The 16,571-nt window shown below is 33.3% G+C and overlaps 2 protein-coding genes across 7 annotated transcripts in view; one reads left to right on the forward strand and one right to left on the reverse strand.

Annotated features, from left to right (window-relative positions):
* LOC120776946 (3-phosphoinositide-dependent protein kinase 1) overlaps window positions 1-16,571 on the forward strand; it is a 52,170-nt gene that overhangs the window by 30,470 nt on the left and 5,129 nt on the right. For all 4 annotated transcript variants that reach the window (XM_040108029.1, XM_040108031.1, XM_040108032.1 and 1 more), the window contains exons 4-5: window positions 13,703-14,776; window positions 14,855-15,129. In XM_040108029.1, the coding sequence (XP_039963963.1) occupies window positions 13,703-14,776; window positions 14,855-15,129 (1,349 nt within the window). The remainder of the gene's footprint in view (window positions 1-13,702; window positions 14,777-14,854; window positions 15,130-16,571) is intronic.
* Window positions 5,091-16,571, reverse strand: part of LOC120776951 (dual specificity protein phosphatase 19) — a 181,590-nt gene continuing 170,109 nt past the window's right edge. The window contains exons 4-7 of one of the 3 annotated variants that reach the window (XM_040108038.1): window positions 13,310-13,341; window positions 7,164-7,480; window positions 6,333-6,884; window positions 5,099-6,188 (exon numbers count right to left, since the gene is read on the reverse strand). The gene's annotated coding sequence lies outside the window, so the exon portion shown is untranslated. Of the gene's footprint in view, window positions 6,189-6,332; window positions 6,885-7,163; window positions 7,481-12,592; window positions 13,248-13,309; window positions 13,342-16,571 lie in introns of those variants that run through there. The other 2 variants (XR_005705471.1, XM_040108040.1) reach the window with 2 other exon arrangements.

The following is a 16,571-nucleotide window of genomic DNA, read 5'->3' on the forward strand; positions in this document are numbered from 1 at the left end:
TAATTTCTCGGCTGCTTCGGCTTTTTCAATTGGATTTTTATTTATTACTTTCCACTGTCCTTTGAACATTTTCATTAGTTTTGACCACAAACACACACACACACACAAACACACCTTCGTAGTATGCAGTTCACCCACACTCAAACAGCAGACCCTGACTGTCTGCTTAGTAGTTGGTTGTAGTTGTTGCAGTTCATATTTATTTTTGCTCTGCTCACTTTTCGTCATCATATTTCACGCTTCTTGTGTATACATCTGTAAGCACCTGGTCTGTGTGTCGTGCGTCTCGTCTGTCTGCAGGACAAAGACAAAGGAGAAGACCACTGCGTACTCTTTGTTTAAAAATTTATATATACGAGTACAGACGTGTGTAGGAAGCTACCTGCCTAACTGCTGGCGCATTCTGTTTTGACTCTCCCACAATATTTATGACTGCTTTGTTAGTATGTTGTTGTTGAAGTCGTTTTTTTTTGTGACTTTGCTCTTCGCTGCACTGTCTGGAGTGTTGTTCGCCGTCGATTAACATGTTTCACTTAACCTTTGGCTTTGCGGCGCTTTGGTCACTGCGCGTCAACAGCTGCAGAATGAGGACAAGCGCACAAACGGACAGACAAACAGATAGCAGCGACAGCTGTGCGCTGTTGCTTCCCTCCTTCAAGTTTAATGGCTGTATTTAAGTCTCTAAACGTTGCTTGAGTCCTCAATTGCGGTGTCCTTCATTTCACATTCGAAGCGGCAAACAATTGCGCGCACATTTAATTACAACAACTTGCAGTTGTTGCTTTTGTAGAGCAACTCTGAGGTATAACCTTCAGTTTTGAGTTTGCTATTCTGCGTTCTGCTTCACAAAAAAACAACGCGTAGAACAAAAACAAAGTGTAGCGGAAGTAAAGTAACAACACCAACAACAACACAATGTAATATACATACATATAGTACAAAGCAGCAGCGCAGCGTTTATGATATTTAAAAAATCCTTTGCGTGCAGTCAATATGTCGCCGAAAGGGCAATAAACTCAGCCGCGTGTACGAGCAGCAGCAGCAACAACAAAACTACTAATAAAGTAAAGAAGAAGTAATCCAGCAAATGCTTGTCAAATGACAACAGTTGTGTTGGCTTCGTTTGAGGAAGCAAGTCTTATGAGTCACTCTTTCGGCAGCGTTCTGTTTATTATTACATTTTTCTTGTTTTTGGAAGCGGTTTGGTTAGGGCCTGCTGCGAGAAGAAGGCGCGTAAAAGGAAGCAGCAAACACGCTTGTATTGATTTGCTTGAGTATGTATTTTATATTAAAGCACATTAAAGTGATGGTGTAGACCTAGTGGTCTAAATTTATGCGCTGGAAAGTTAAGAAACTTGCTCTTGTAGTATTATTTTCGACTGTAAAATACTTATTTGAAATAAAACTAATTTTTCATGTTTTATTTTTAATTTTTTTAAAATAGTTTTCAAAATCTCTAATTTCAAATTTTTTTTTAATTTTCCAAAAATTTTGTGTGGAGTTTTAAATTTTTTTATTTTACAATAAATTCTATAGGCTTAATTTTTTTTCTTAATTAATAGTGAATAAATATTATTTTTAATTTTTTTTTAATAATTTTAAACTTTTTTTAAATTTTCTAATTTTTTTGTTTAATTTTCAGTAACTTCAATTTTTTATTTTACAATATTTTTCTTATAAATTTCATTCTTTTCTCAATATTATTTAATTTTATTTAGGTTTTTTTATTTATTTAATTTTTCAATAATTTTCAAAATTTAAAAACTTTTAAATTCTCAAAATATATTTCTTAATTTTCAATAATTAAAATTTTTTTATTTTAAATATTTTGCTTATACATTTAAATTTTTTTCTCAATATATTTCATTTATTATAATTTTATATTTTTTTTTACTGTTATATAATTTTAAATATTTTTAATTAATTTTTTTCAATCATCAAATATTATTTTATTTATTTATTTTTTTTTTCAATTATCAATATTTTGCTTTTATTTTATTTTATTTTTTTCCAATTTCCCACATTTCTTTTACTTTTTTTTTGTATGAAAACCTAACAAACGTTTTTTTTACCAAATGGTCCTCTAAAAGTTCAATAAAGTTTCTTAAAACTGCATAACTTTTTTCCATTTCCAACTCTGTGTCACACCATTGCAGCAACAACAATGCAAAAATGCAGCGTACATATGTATATACAATAATTATAATAAATTTTTCCTCAGCCTACACATTTTTATGCCACATTTTTTCGACCAGTTTTAAAATATATACATTTGTTGTTGCTTTTATTATTATTTGGCGCTACATGTAGCTTCAAGTTGTCTGCTGCGCCACGCCAACTCACTTTTGTAGCTCAAGTGTGAACTTTCATACATCTCGTAGTGTCTTCGTACACCTACCTCGCTTTTGAGATATTTTACCCCCGATTTTCTGTAACCGAAGTACACTTTTTCATTGTATATTTATAGCCTAAATTGTGCGTGGGGGGAATTCAAGTTCTCCTGCAACTCCTGCGGGCACGAATTATGTATATGCAATATTTAAGCTAAAAAGTAATGTTAGACAAAGCTTCATCACTCTTTGTTAGTTTTTTGTCGTCTAAAATTAGTTTACTTCTAAAACTTGTGTCCCTTCGCTCGGTGTGACTTTTTTATTAATAGCCGAACTATTAATTATGTGCTTATTTTATGCTCGCGCCCTAAACATAAATTTATGTATGCATGTAGTGGTCGATATTTCACACTCCCCTTTAGCCCTTAACAAAATAGTCGGCCTGACAGTTAACTAATTGTTGTGTTGCCACGAATTAGCATTGGCGACGGAAAAACATATTTTTCACACTCTTTGTCGGCGTATTTTGGTTTCTAATTAATCGGTCCAATTAATTTAAACTAATATGGCAGCTCTATGTGGGTCTCAATAACTACATATATTTCATGCGCTGCTTAACTAAAAGTTTGGCAGAACTCAGTCTTATCATATTATACGGCACGCTGCTTATAAGTTACAAAAGAGTATGAATAATAGGCGTTTTGCATGCAAAGCCCTGCTTTCCATTCTATGTTAGCCTGTACAGCACTCACCCCGCAGCTGTCATATGCATAAATTTGAGGGCTATTTGTGTTGCCTTAACCGATTCATGCGTTTCATGAAACAATCCAGTCAAAATTATAAAATTTTCACAGCTTTTTCATGATGTTTGTGTTTTTTATTAGCCTGTTGAGAATTACAACCATTTTACATTACGCGAATGAAATGTTCTTAATTATAATATTTTTTAACTATAATTTGTATATACATATGTACATATTTTGTAAAAATATTTTTCAATTCAAATTATTTTCGACTCCAACAGGGTCTGATTGGCATTTCCACCACACTCAACACAACTCACCATTAACACTCATGCGCCATTCGCTTGCCTTGTATGGGTTTTATTTATTGAGTGTGGTGGCGGCGGATGTCGTTGCCACAACACAAACACACCATATACACGTGTATGCTGTATGCAACACTGACGCTGTTATGCATTTTGCGATTTATGTGGCAGCAACGCGCTACTCGCTCGGCTCATCGCAACTCGAAGCTCTTGTTTATGTTTTGTAGCTTGCTGCTGCAAGTTTTATGGCATTATTTCTAGCAGCATCAGCAACAGCAGCGGCAATTGATGTTTGTGTTTGTTTCTGCCTTGGTGTGTCGGCAAACAGAGTGCAAGGCGCATGCGCGCAAACCAAAAGTTGTCGGATTGCATTCCTGAGCGAATGACAGCAAGCAAACGTGAAGTTTTATAGCTTTGGCGATTGCTGCCAGAGCTCTGTATGTTCTACTTGTTGTTGTTGTTGCTGCTGGTGGTATTTGTGGCAGCGTGTTGCTGCTGCCGCATCCAACCTGAGTTCATCTCCGCTTATTTGCCATTCTTTGGAGCTTATTGGTTGCTTTTTGCCACACTTTTTGTTTATTTCTCAATTTCGGTTTTCTCCAGCGGCCGAAGCTGCACATTTTGCCTTGCATGTGTGTATTTGTTTGTGTTTTTGTGTGTGTATGTGCGTGTTTGCTTGGGAACGCCAGAAATTGGCGCGCATTTTTTTGAGGGCATTCCTCCCCATCGCTGCTGCTTGTTATTTGAATTGTTTTAGGTGCATTGCGATTATTTGTGCAACTGTGCGGTGTTTATTCAGAATTAAAAATTAAAATACATTTTAAAACATAAAGTAAAAATGAAAATAAATATGATAAATATAAATTAAAAAGTATGAATAAAATTAAAATAAATACTTTAAAAAAATTTTAAATTTAAATTAAATTGATAATTGAAAAAAAAACTACAATTTAGAAAAATATAATAAATACTTTAAACAATTTTAAAATTTAAATTAAACTGATAATTGAAAAAAATTAAAATTTAAAAAATGTTTAAAATAAATATAACAAAATATTTCAGTTAAATAATTATATTATAATATATATAATTATATTATAAAAAAATAAAATTAAAAAAAAAAAAACATTTAAATTAGTAAAGAAAATTAAAATTAAAAAAAATATTGCAATTAAAAATATAAATAAAAAAATATAAAAGATGATAAAAAACAATAAAATAAATATTAAAAAAGATTAAAACTAAAATAAAAACATTGAAATTATTAAAAAATCTTGCTTTTTAAACACACAAAATTGAAATAACTCTTGAAAATATACAAATTAATATTAAAATTTAAATAAAACAATTATTGAAAACTTTTGTGGTTGATAAATTAAAAATTAAAATAGGTATTAAAAACTTACAAATAAAAATTAAAAAAAAGGAAATATAAAAAATATAAAACTTAATTTAATTAAAAAATTAATTAAGATAAATATCAAAGAAAAATTTTATTAAAACTCTTGCGGTTTAAAAAGTAAATATTTTTTTAAAATATGAAATTTAAAAAAATACATACAACAATTAAAAAATTCAATTAAAATAAATACTAAATAATAGATTAAATTTAAAATAATTATTGAAAAATTGTAAAAAAAATTTAAAAATATAAAATAAATAAAAAAAAACTAATTAAGAAAAATATTAAAAAATTACTGCAAAATTAATACAAAGAAATAAATTATAAAAAAATTAAAACAAGTAATTAAATTTCTTCCTCTTTTTCAACAATTAGAGCAGAATAATACAAAACTCTTGACAAAAGTTAAATTACGTAGTCGTTGTTTGTGTGCTTTTGCACTTGCAGTGTTGCATTCCGCATTTGCGCTGACGTTGCATGTTCCATTTAGTACTTTTGTGACTGAACTTCTTTCTCCCAATTGCGTAAAGTGCAAATGACCTCGTTACCAATGTTTTTTTTTTAATAATTTTCGGCTTATTTGCTGACTGTTGTTGTTGTTGTTGTGCTAGCATAAAGCAATAACAACTGTCAATACCGAAAATTAAACGGCAATAAAACAAGTGAGCGACCGCCAGCAGTTGTTTACTTGACTGGTGCAAAAATAAGCGCATATACACACATGCATACATATGCAACAACACACAAACGCATACATATAAATGTGTACAATATTGCATGCGATGCAAAATTGCCGTGTTCAACCGTATAATCAATTGCATGACGGTAGTTTTGGAGGCATTGCTCCGCCGGGTCGCTCGCCTCTGCGCATTTGTGACTTTTGCAATATTATTTGTTGTTGTTGTTGTAATTTTCGCGTGTTTGTACAGTCGTCGTGCGCCGCAAATATTTGCTGAGTGTAATTTTTTTCTCAAACTTTTGTTGTTATCATTTTGACTATGCACGCAAAAGTTGTTGTTGTTGCTGCTGCTGTTGCGTGGTGGCGTTGATCTACCGCGCTGCCACCTTGTCATAAACGAAAATTGCAGCGACTTGCGCATATTTGCATTATGCACACACACACGCACACACGCACATACAAGCACATTTATAGCATTTATTTTTGGCAGCGCCAGCATTTTTGCTGTACTTTCTTGCTGTTTGTTGACACTGCTGCTGCTGCTGCCTGCTGGCGGCGGCGGCGGCTGATGTTTGCTGACGCCAAAAGTATCTGATGACATGCTGAAATGTTAAATGTTGCAAGCCACGCGCCGGCGAGTAAGCGCGTAACAGCTTTCAAGCCAATGTCCGTTATTTTTTTGCTTGCAAGTTTTGCGGAGGGTTCGCTGGACGCCGCAAACACTTGCGCCTGCAATTAAAAAGAACAATAAATATTTTGCTCTACTATAAAACAACAACAACACGCAAAGCGATGTTGTTTCACTTTGCTTACCCAGAAGCAGCGCTACGGCAATAATGATAAGAATAACAACAATTTTCTAACCATACACACCTTCTCTAATTGGTATGCTGCTGACGCCGCTGCCTGCTGTCAGCGGTTTTTCTGCTTGTTGTATTGTGTGTGCAAAGTTGTTGTACTTGTTGTTGTTTTTGTGTTCTTTAAACAGCAAAGCGCCAACATAGGAGTTCAAGGTTACACGCCGTATAATCTGGTTGGTCGTTCATTAACCGCATGGCGGCGGCGCAGTAGCAGCGGCGTTAGCAGCAGCAGCAGCCTGGCACTGTTTGCTGACTGTTCTGCGCTCGCTTTTGCAAGTGATGGTTGCGTTTGTGTATGCTTTGTAGGAGCATTTGTGCACAAAGCTGTCAGCTAGCCGGTCGCCGGAGCCGAAATTTATACATACATACATATCTATGTATCCAACCTAACCTCACTCTCCGCGTGCACCGTTTGTATGGAAACGGTGCGTAGCGCGCGTTGTGCTATGTTTTGATGTTTGTAGGCGCGTTGGTGAGCTGCGTTCAAGTCGTGTTGTGGGGCGGACGCTCGGTGGGGTCGTCGCTCGATGGAATTATTTTGGGCAGTAAAAAGCCGCTGCCTTTTCTGAAAACATAAAAGTGGCGTAAAAAAAACGTTTCCTAATTGAATTTCGTATAAAACACAAACAATAACAAGAACAATAATAAAATAACAAAAAATATAATAAAAGCGAAAAGGAAAAATATAATAAAAACAAAAAAGAAAAATGAAACAAAAAAATTAAAAATAAAACAAAAAAAATTACAAATAAACCAACAAGGAAAAAAAATTGACTAGAAACGTAAAGAAAACAAGATCAATAAAAATAAAAACCAACCTGAAAAAAAATACAAAAATACTCACAACAACAACATCAGCGGCAATAATGAAACGATTGTGTTCGAACAAGAGCGCTCCAGTAAACAAGCAAATGAAATACCAAAAAGTGCGAGCATCGACGTCAACAAAAGGCCAGTCGGGCCAAGCAACAAACCACACAGAAACAGAAGGCACTCTGTCAGTCAGTCGCAAGCAGATATTGTGCATCGACCACCGATACTTTATCCATAATGCCGAGGCAAAGGTAGTCGGGTCATAAATTCTTAAATATTCCCAACTGTTGTTGTGTTCTTGCAGACTACTGACTAGCTGTAGGTGTATTGCACATGTTGTTGTAGACGCTGTGAAACAGTTAACAACCTCTGGCGCATTAATTTACGTTAACAAAAACAACAAAAATGTATAACAAAGCTGAGTTTGTCTAAATAAGCAAATTGGCTTAGGTGAAAGCTTAAGGGAGGAACGTTTTTATCAGAGTTTAATTCGAATTTAAGCATTAAAAATAAAACAAAATGCGACTAGACAATGTCTGGCAGCAAAAACTTGAAATTATTTGCCAAAATTTTATTTATTTAAAACAAAAAATAAAAAAAAAATCGTTCATCAAAAAATGTGGCACTTTTTATACTGCAAAAGCAAAAACAATATACTTTAGATTTTAATTCGATTTTTTTATTTATTTTTTTTTTTTTTTATGCGACTAGACAATGTCTGGCAGCAAAAATTTTTTTTAATTTTATATTTTTTATTAGTTTTTTCTTTACAATTCATAATTTTATGCTTTTTATTATTTTTCATTTATGTATATTATTATTTTTGTATTTAATTAAATATTATTTCAATTAATTATTAATCCGTTAATTACACTTTTCATTTTAACAATTTTTATTTATTTTTTGCCCAAACTATGACATGCCAATTTCAAACTTCTCTCTGCCACGTGATGCAGTCCAAATATTTGAGTATGCGCTTCTTTCACATTTGCTATATTCTAATCTATTTTTTTATATATTTTTTATAATAATGGCACTTCTACAACATACATATCTCGTGTTTGTTGTTGTTCTTTTGCTACTGCTCCCCAACAATTGAGTGACATTTCCGCTGAACGCATTCTTAAGCGATGACATGTTTCCTCGGTACACAAACACAAACAACACAACAACAGCAATATCAATATCAGCATAAAAATGTGCGCTAAAATACAATGTACAAATAATTGGAAATACAAACATAATATAGTATGGCGTAAGAAATACAATAATAACAACAAAAAGAAACACAATTTCGCTGAAATTTTAACAATTGAAACTTTGTTGCATATTTTATTTTTTTTTTTAATATTTTTTCAATAATAATTTTTTTAATGGGCGGCAGTGAAGAAGTGACGAATTCGTGGAAAAATTTTAGATAATTTTTTATTCCTGCATCTGCTTTCGTATATTTTTTCATGTACCAGTTTGAACGGCGGTAATGGCGAGTTGAAATTTGAAATATAGATTATGTTCAGTTCGTAAATGATATTTGTTGCTCACAAACCTAGCGCTGCGGTTTTATGAATATGTTGCTTTTATTTATTATTTTTCAGTGGTTAAATTTTTTTAAACATGGTTTTCGAATTCTGAAATCATTTTTTTTTTCGAAACCCTTTTAAAAATAGTTTTTTTCCCAAAACTGTTTTTAATCAATTATTTCAAAATAACTTTTTGAAATTTTTTTTGCAATATTTTTTTTAAATCATGTATTTAAAAACTACTTTTTGAACATTTTTTTGTTTCAAAAATCTTTTTTGTTATCAAAATTACTTGTTTGTTATTCTAAGAACAGTTTTTATCTAAATTTTTTTATTCAAAATATTTTTTTTTCCACAAAGTTTTGATTTCAAAAATAATTTTCTTTTTTCAAAAATAGCATTTTTTCACAAGTTTTTTTTCAAAATAGTTTTCTTTTTCAAAATTTTTTTAATACTTCTCTTTTTCACAAAATTTTATTTTTTCCAAAATTTTATTTTTTCCAAATTTTTTTTTACCAAAAAGGTTTTTTTCACAAAATTTTATTTGTTCCAAAATAGTTTCCTTTTTTCAAAAATAGTTGATTTTTTTTAGCTTGAAAATTACTTTTTTAGTACTAAAATATAAATTATAATTTTTTTTAATTCTATCAGCATTTTGTTCTTATCTCAAAATATTTTTTTCTTTCAAAAATAGTTTTTTTCATCTCAAAATAATTGTTTTTTTAGCGTCTAGCTCATAAATCCACTATTATTCTATTTTCGCTCAAGGACTTATTGCCTTAATACACTTGAAAATTTATTTTTCCCAAATATTGAAATCTGCTGAAAGCAAACTATAAATAAAGCGGTATTTTTTCTCGAAAATATTGTCTCGAATCATACAAACTATTATCTGCTTAGCACTTTCAGTCAAAAATCCGCAGCTATCAATCAATGAATTACCATAAGCCGCGCAAAAAATAGTAAATCATTACTAAGGATAAAGTAAAAATAATTCTCTGTTCAAAATTCAAGCACTTTTTTATGCTGAAAGTGCCAACAGCCACACTAATCCCTTCCTGTTGTGGATTTCAGCAAATCACCGCTTACTTTGTAATCCAATTGGATTATAAACAAAATTTCGCTACAACAATTTTTCTCTCAAGTGATCTAATACACACACACCCACACATGCATAGATCTGTGAGCTGAAAAAATGGCTTTAGGTCTTAGTGGGTCCGCTGACAGCTAATCAGGCGTTCTTCGCGTATATCTGATCTTTTGTTTGTGCAGTGCCAACTTATTTTTTGCCAACCAACCAACCAATCGGTCAGCGGTGCGACCAAACTATTCGGCCTAGACACAACAAACCGACCGAAAATAAACTAACATTCGTTGTGTTTAAAAATAAAGCACTGAAATAAATAAATATATCTTTTTTATTTATTTTGCTGTCGCCTTGATGGCGTCGCGATTGCTGAGTATAAGAATATTCATTCAGTTACTTTATTTTTTTGTTGTTCTTGTTATATATATTTTTGTTTTTGTACTATTTTTTTGCATTCTTATTCGGTTTTTTTTCTTTTTTTTGTACTAAATGCGATAGCGAATCTGAAGATCTGCGCCAAGTGGTGCCGCTTTATTGTGACTTTAGCGGACAGAAGGTGGCAAAAAATTATTTAAAAAGTATACAAATATTCGTATGTACATATGTATGTATATGTATTTGTATAAATATTGCCTACTACTTGAATTGTTATATTTTTTTTTTGCGTTTAGTTTAATTTTTTAAGCACCACCATTCATTGATTACAATTATCATTCACTGATTGCGGCTACAAAATGGCGCACGCGATTTAATTTTTATCAATTTGTTTATTATTTTTTAATTATTATTAATATTTTTTTAAATTATTAATGTTCTTTCAATATTTTTATTAAATCATTTTTGTAATTTTTAATAATTTTTAAATATTTTATTAATAATATTTTTAATTTTTAATATTTTTTTTTTTTAATTTTTTTTAATTTTTTTTTGTATATAATTTTGTAATTTTTTTATTATTTATTTTAATAATGTTTTAAGAAATATTATTATTTTAATTATTAATATTTTTTTCGTAATTTTAAGTTTTTTTTTTATTTGTTTTTAATTTAATTTAATTAATATTTTTTTATTTGTTTAATATTAAAATTTTTTTTTTATTTTTTTAATACATAAATTTTTTTTATATTTTATACATTTATTTTTTTTATATTATAATATATGTATATTTTTTTATGGTTTTAATTTTTTTTTATATTTTTCTATAATTATTATTATTATTTCTTATCTATATAAATTCATAAATATGTACATACATATGTATATTCCATAAGCTCTCATTTTGACGTTCTTTCGCGCCAGCAGGTGCAAAAAAAATATAAACTTTGCAAAAATTAATTCAGCATTAAAATAGCAAAGTTGAAAAACAAGCTAACGAATTAAAAAATAACAAAAAAAAAAATAAATTTAAAAACAATCCCCTTTAAATAACAGAAATCAGCAAAACAAAAAAGAGACAACAAAATACAGCAATGAACTGTATGAAAATGGCGCGGCGAGCAACTTTGTCGAGTGTCGTTGTCAAGTGAAATGTGGGAAACAACTGCAAATGTATAAATAAATATAATATTTTATAGGCAAAGCGATAAGAAGCCAGCAGCAAGAGCGAGCGACAGACACACACTTGAAGAAACAATGGCCAACCGCATGGCAAGGCGTGTGGAAGAGGCAGCACAGAAGAAAGAATATGGGCGTGTGTGCATGTGTGTGGGGGGTGCTCTCTAGGTGGCACAGCTGACCGGTAGTGGGGTGATTAAGATCTGATTTTGCAGCCACAAGCACAGTGCGTGCAAAGCCAAAGCAAAAGCGCATGGCAGGCGACCCAACGACCTACAGACGGACGAACGGACGCAATGTGGGCGGGTGGTGGGCTACGCTCAATGCACGAAAGAAAGACAGTTGGTTACCTAAATATTTGCGGTGAATTAAATAATAAATTTTAAGCGCAAGTGGGGGCGAGTGCAGTTGCTATAATATACTCGTATACACAAATGTATGCACATACATACATACATATGCATATGTATGTATGTATGTATGTTTGTTGAATCAAGTTTTACTTTTTTCTCAGCGAATGCTGCGCGTGTGGATTAATTGCTAATTGTATTAAAAATGCTTGTTATTGTTGTTGCTGCGCAAAAATTAGCATAGACATTCTTTGTTGCCAAACGCTTCAATGAAAGTCACAAAATATTTTGAAACAAAAACCAAAGAAAAAAAAAGAAATTCTCAACCACCGCCTGCCTGCTCTTTGCTTGCCGGCGTGCTCGCGCTCTACAGCCATTTGGCCAGCATTCAGCGATCATTTGTTACTAATAAAAAGCTTATAAATGCACATTTGCAAAACGGTAAATGAGTATGTACATATGGATATTTATGTATGTCTGCATGTGTATGTGTGTGTGCTATCTCGTTCAGCGTACGCCTCCATGCTCCCCAGCAGCAGCAGCAACGGCGGCACAGTCAGCGCCGTGAGATTTGCATGAATTTTATTGTCGCATGCGTGCGTCTGTCTGTCTGCATGTTGTTGCTTTTGCCGCGCTCGATTTTGATTTCAAAGTCACTTTTTTGCAAGCAGCACGTTTTGAAAATTTACAGTTAATACCTGATTGTGCTTATACATATGCATGTACATATATGCAGTGAGCTGTGTGTGCTGCTGTGTGAATGTGTGGGTTTCTGCAATTTGAAATGTGATGCAGGCGTTATACATACTTATGCCAATAAATTTGTATATTAATAAACTTATGTAGATATCTACTATATATTTTATGTAGGAGACTGTAGTTCTATTTTAGTATATACATATGTATATATGTATGTATGTCTGTATTCTATATTATATAATATGCAGCAATCTATGCGCTAAAGGCGTGAAATTAATATAGTAGCCAAGCGCAAGCATACATGTATATATACACAGATGTGTACTTATATACATACATATTTATTCATCAGGAAACGTTTGTTGTCGCTTTGCTCTGGAACAGCTGTTGTGCACTTTCACATCTTAAAGTTTGCCCAGCTCTTTTGTGTCGATATAAATATATACTGCTATGTGCATATATGTATGTACTGCTTTTTGTCTATATGTACATTGTTGGTCATTATTTGCGGTTTAAATATGCAATCAGCGCTACGCCCACGTGTCTGCCTTGTTCGCTGGTTCTTCTAGTACCTCAACTAGCCCACGCTTGCAATGTTTTTTCTCCGCCACATAAATACTTAATCCAATATACATATATTGATATATACTCATATAATTCAATTATTTGTCACACTGGTCTACTATAAAAACCGTTGTACGACGCCCTGTTGCTATCGAATTGATTGAGGGTGTGAGCCACAATGAAATGCATATGTTTGTGTGGGTGGGTATTACTGGAGTACAAAACCAGTAGTGGTAAACGTATGGGAAATGCTAAATTAAGCATGCTAGAAGGCAAAAAGTTTATTAAAAGTTGTATTGTATATGAATGCCTTCGATTATTTCACCACAAAAAAATTAGATCTGAAAAATATTAATAAAAATTGTTAAAAAAAAACACTATAATGGATAATTTAAGCAAATACCTGCAATTAGTTCTCATCCACAAACTTCAGCACTAAAAAAATAAATTATATAAAAATTTTATAAAATAATAAAATAAAAATAAAAAAAATAATAACAATCAAATTAAAATAAAATAATAATAACAATCAAATTAAAATAAAATAGTAATAATCAAATTAAAGTAAAATAATAATAATCAAATTAAAATAAAAAAATATAATGGAAAAAAAAATAAAATTAAAAACAAAAATATTAAAATTTAAGAAAACATCAAAATTTAGAAAACTTAAAATTTCCCAAAACAAAAAAATAAGTTTTTAAACTGCAAATTTTAAAATAATACCCAAAATATTATTTCACCTCAATCAAAAAATTCACCACTAAACTCCACCCTTCTGCTCTTCCATTTACAGTTAAAGTCTGCGAGAAACGTCACATCATACGCGAGGACAAACAGGAGTATGTGCGTCGTGAACGCGAAGCGCTACACATGATGACCAATGTGCCGGGTTTCGTGAATTTGTCATGCACGTTCCAGGATCGTCGTTCGCTGTACTTTGTGATGACCTATGCCAAAAACGGCGATCTGCTGCCGTACATCAACAAGGTGGGCTCCTTCGATGTGGACTGTACACGCCACTATGTCGCCGAATTAGTATTAGCTTGCGAGCAAATGCACTATCGCAATGTGGTGCATCGTGACCTGAAGCCAGAGAATATACTCTTAGATGAGGATATGCATACGTTGATTGCCGATTTTGGTTCGGCGAAAATCTTCAAACCCGAGGAATGTATTAATCCCGTCAAACCGGCACCATTTTCGTTGGGTCGTCGCAGCGGACGTAATTCACAGAATCGCAGCGATGACGACGACGATGAGGATGACGATACGGAGGATACCAATGATACGTGTAGCGATGATGATAATGCGCCCGGTGGACGCGGTGGCATGTATTATTATCGTGGACGTAAGGGCAGTTTTGTTGGTACAGCGCAATATGTGTCGCCGGAAGTGCTGCGTAATGGTTTCGTTTCACCTGCTGCTGATCTCTGGGCACTCGGTTGTATAGTGTATCAAATGATTTCCGGTCTGCCGCCGTTCCGTGGCAGCAATGATTATGTCATATTTAGAGAAATACTCTCCGGCGATCTAGACTTTCCGCAAGGCTTCGATAAGGATGCCGAAGATCTAGTCAGACAACTATTGAAGATACGACCCGAAGAACGTTTGGGCTCACAAGATGCCAAAGGCAGTTATGTCAGCATACGTGCGCATCCATTCTTTAATGGCATCGATTTTGCGACAATACGTCAGCAGACACCGCCACCAATTTACCCATACTTGCCGGGCGTATCGAAGGATGACGGCTTTAGTTCGCATTATTTTATGCCAGATAATCTAGAACCCGGCTTGGATGATAAGCAGCTGACACGTTTGCTCGGCATGGAATTGGGCACATATATTGAGAAAAAGACTGTAGTAAAAAGTGAGTGTGAGAGCGCTTTGAATATTATTTTTATAATTTTTACGAAATATTAACGTTTTCTCTTCCACATTTGTGCAGATATTTACGACCTTTCGGAGAGCGAAAAGCAAAAGCGTTTGGAGCAACAAAAGTCTGATAAATGGCACGTCTTCGCCGATAACGAAGTCATCCTGAAGAAGGGTTACATCAACAAACGCAAAGGTCTGTTCGCGCGCAAACGCATGCTGCTGCTAACAACGGGTCCACGGCTCATCTACATCGATCCCGTGCAGATGGTGAAGAAAGGCGAAATACCATGGAGCGCCGAATTGCGCGTCGAGCCGAAAAACTTCAAAATATTCTTTGTGCATACGGTAAGTCGAAGAATAATTGCATTACAATGCTTGCAGCGCCTAAACATAGTATGGAAACAAGTGTGGTTATGTCATGTATGTTTTGTATACACTTTTTCGCGTTTGTTATATTTTTAAACATTTAAATGACATTTATTGCGGCTTTATCAGTGTGCGCTGGCGTTAAAAAACAGCGGATGTTATTATTACTGAAATGTGAAAGTTCAAACAGTTGATTGATAAGCCTTGCTAGCGGTCCACGCAGCGCGCTGAGGCTTGTGAAAGCCATATAATATACAACGCAAACAAATTTATTGTTTATTTGTTTATATTTCCACCCATTTCGCCGCTATTATTGTATATTAAAGCTTAAATTCAGTTGATTACTGACTCCTCCATTGAATTATGCAAAAACGTGCGCTTACTCTTGCATACTCGCCGCATATTTAGTACGCTAAATTTAGCGCTACTATTTGTGCATCCACAGCCATACACATGCCCCACTTTGCTTGCCGCAACGTCTGCTTTTATACCATGCGCGCTGGTGTTGCAGGCGTGTTGTTGTACACCACACAGCCAACTGGCGCCATGGCACTCTAATTATTATGAAATAGTCGCAAAAATTGTGTGGCACAATAAAGCGACAGCGTTACATAATTGCAAAAATTTTGCAAATTCTTCTCAACAAAGCGATTTGGATAGCATATTACATCATGCGCCAGCGACTTGTGCTACTGTGAGTGCACACACCTGTTGTACTAATGCATTACAATAAATAAATAAATGCCAAATATAGTATAGAAAAGTTTGTGTAAGCAATCTTTGGCATTCAAATTTCATTTCGCCAACGTTCCCTTTTTATATTTTTTTGTTTTGCAATAAAAATGCTTTATTACTTGCGCACATGTTGTAGGAATGACCGCATAATGAGCAATGAGTTTGTAATCTACTCGTACATAGGTATGTATGTACATACCTACATATATACGTGATAGATATATGCCAGTCACAGTAACTACTCAGGTCAGAAAACGGCCTTGAAGTCACACGGAAGCGCTTGTGAGTGTTTTGCACACGTATTAGTTTTCTGTTAGGGAACAGCAAGCACACGCGGTTTATTGAACTTGTAAGCGAAACTCAATTTGGCGCCATTCGCGCGCGCGTTCTTGTCTGTATGTCTGTCGTTCTAGCGTAGGGCTATAAAAACGTAAGCTAGCTATACACATGCATAGACAAGTATTTATAACAAGTATGAATTTTAGCACTCCCCCATTGGTGTTGTTATAAGTACGTAGTGTTACTGACATTTATAGGCCGCTTGTGAGCACTTACACGCCTCTCTATACTCTAGACACACATATATTTCTAATTACTTTATTATTTCGTACATTTTAATTTTTTTTCGAACATCTGATTGCTGGGTTTTACTGAAACTAATATTTTTTGCTTCAATTATTGTTTTT

This window comes from Bactrocera tryoni, chromosome 5 (genome assembly GCF_016617805.1).
Source record: "Bactrocera tryoni isolate S06 chromosome 5, CSIRO_BtryS06_freeze2, whole genome shotgun sequence".
In the NCBI taxonomy this organism is placed as follows: Eukaryota; Metazoa; Arthropoda; class Insecta; order Diptera; family Tephritidae; genus Bactrocera; species Bactrocera tryoni.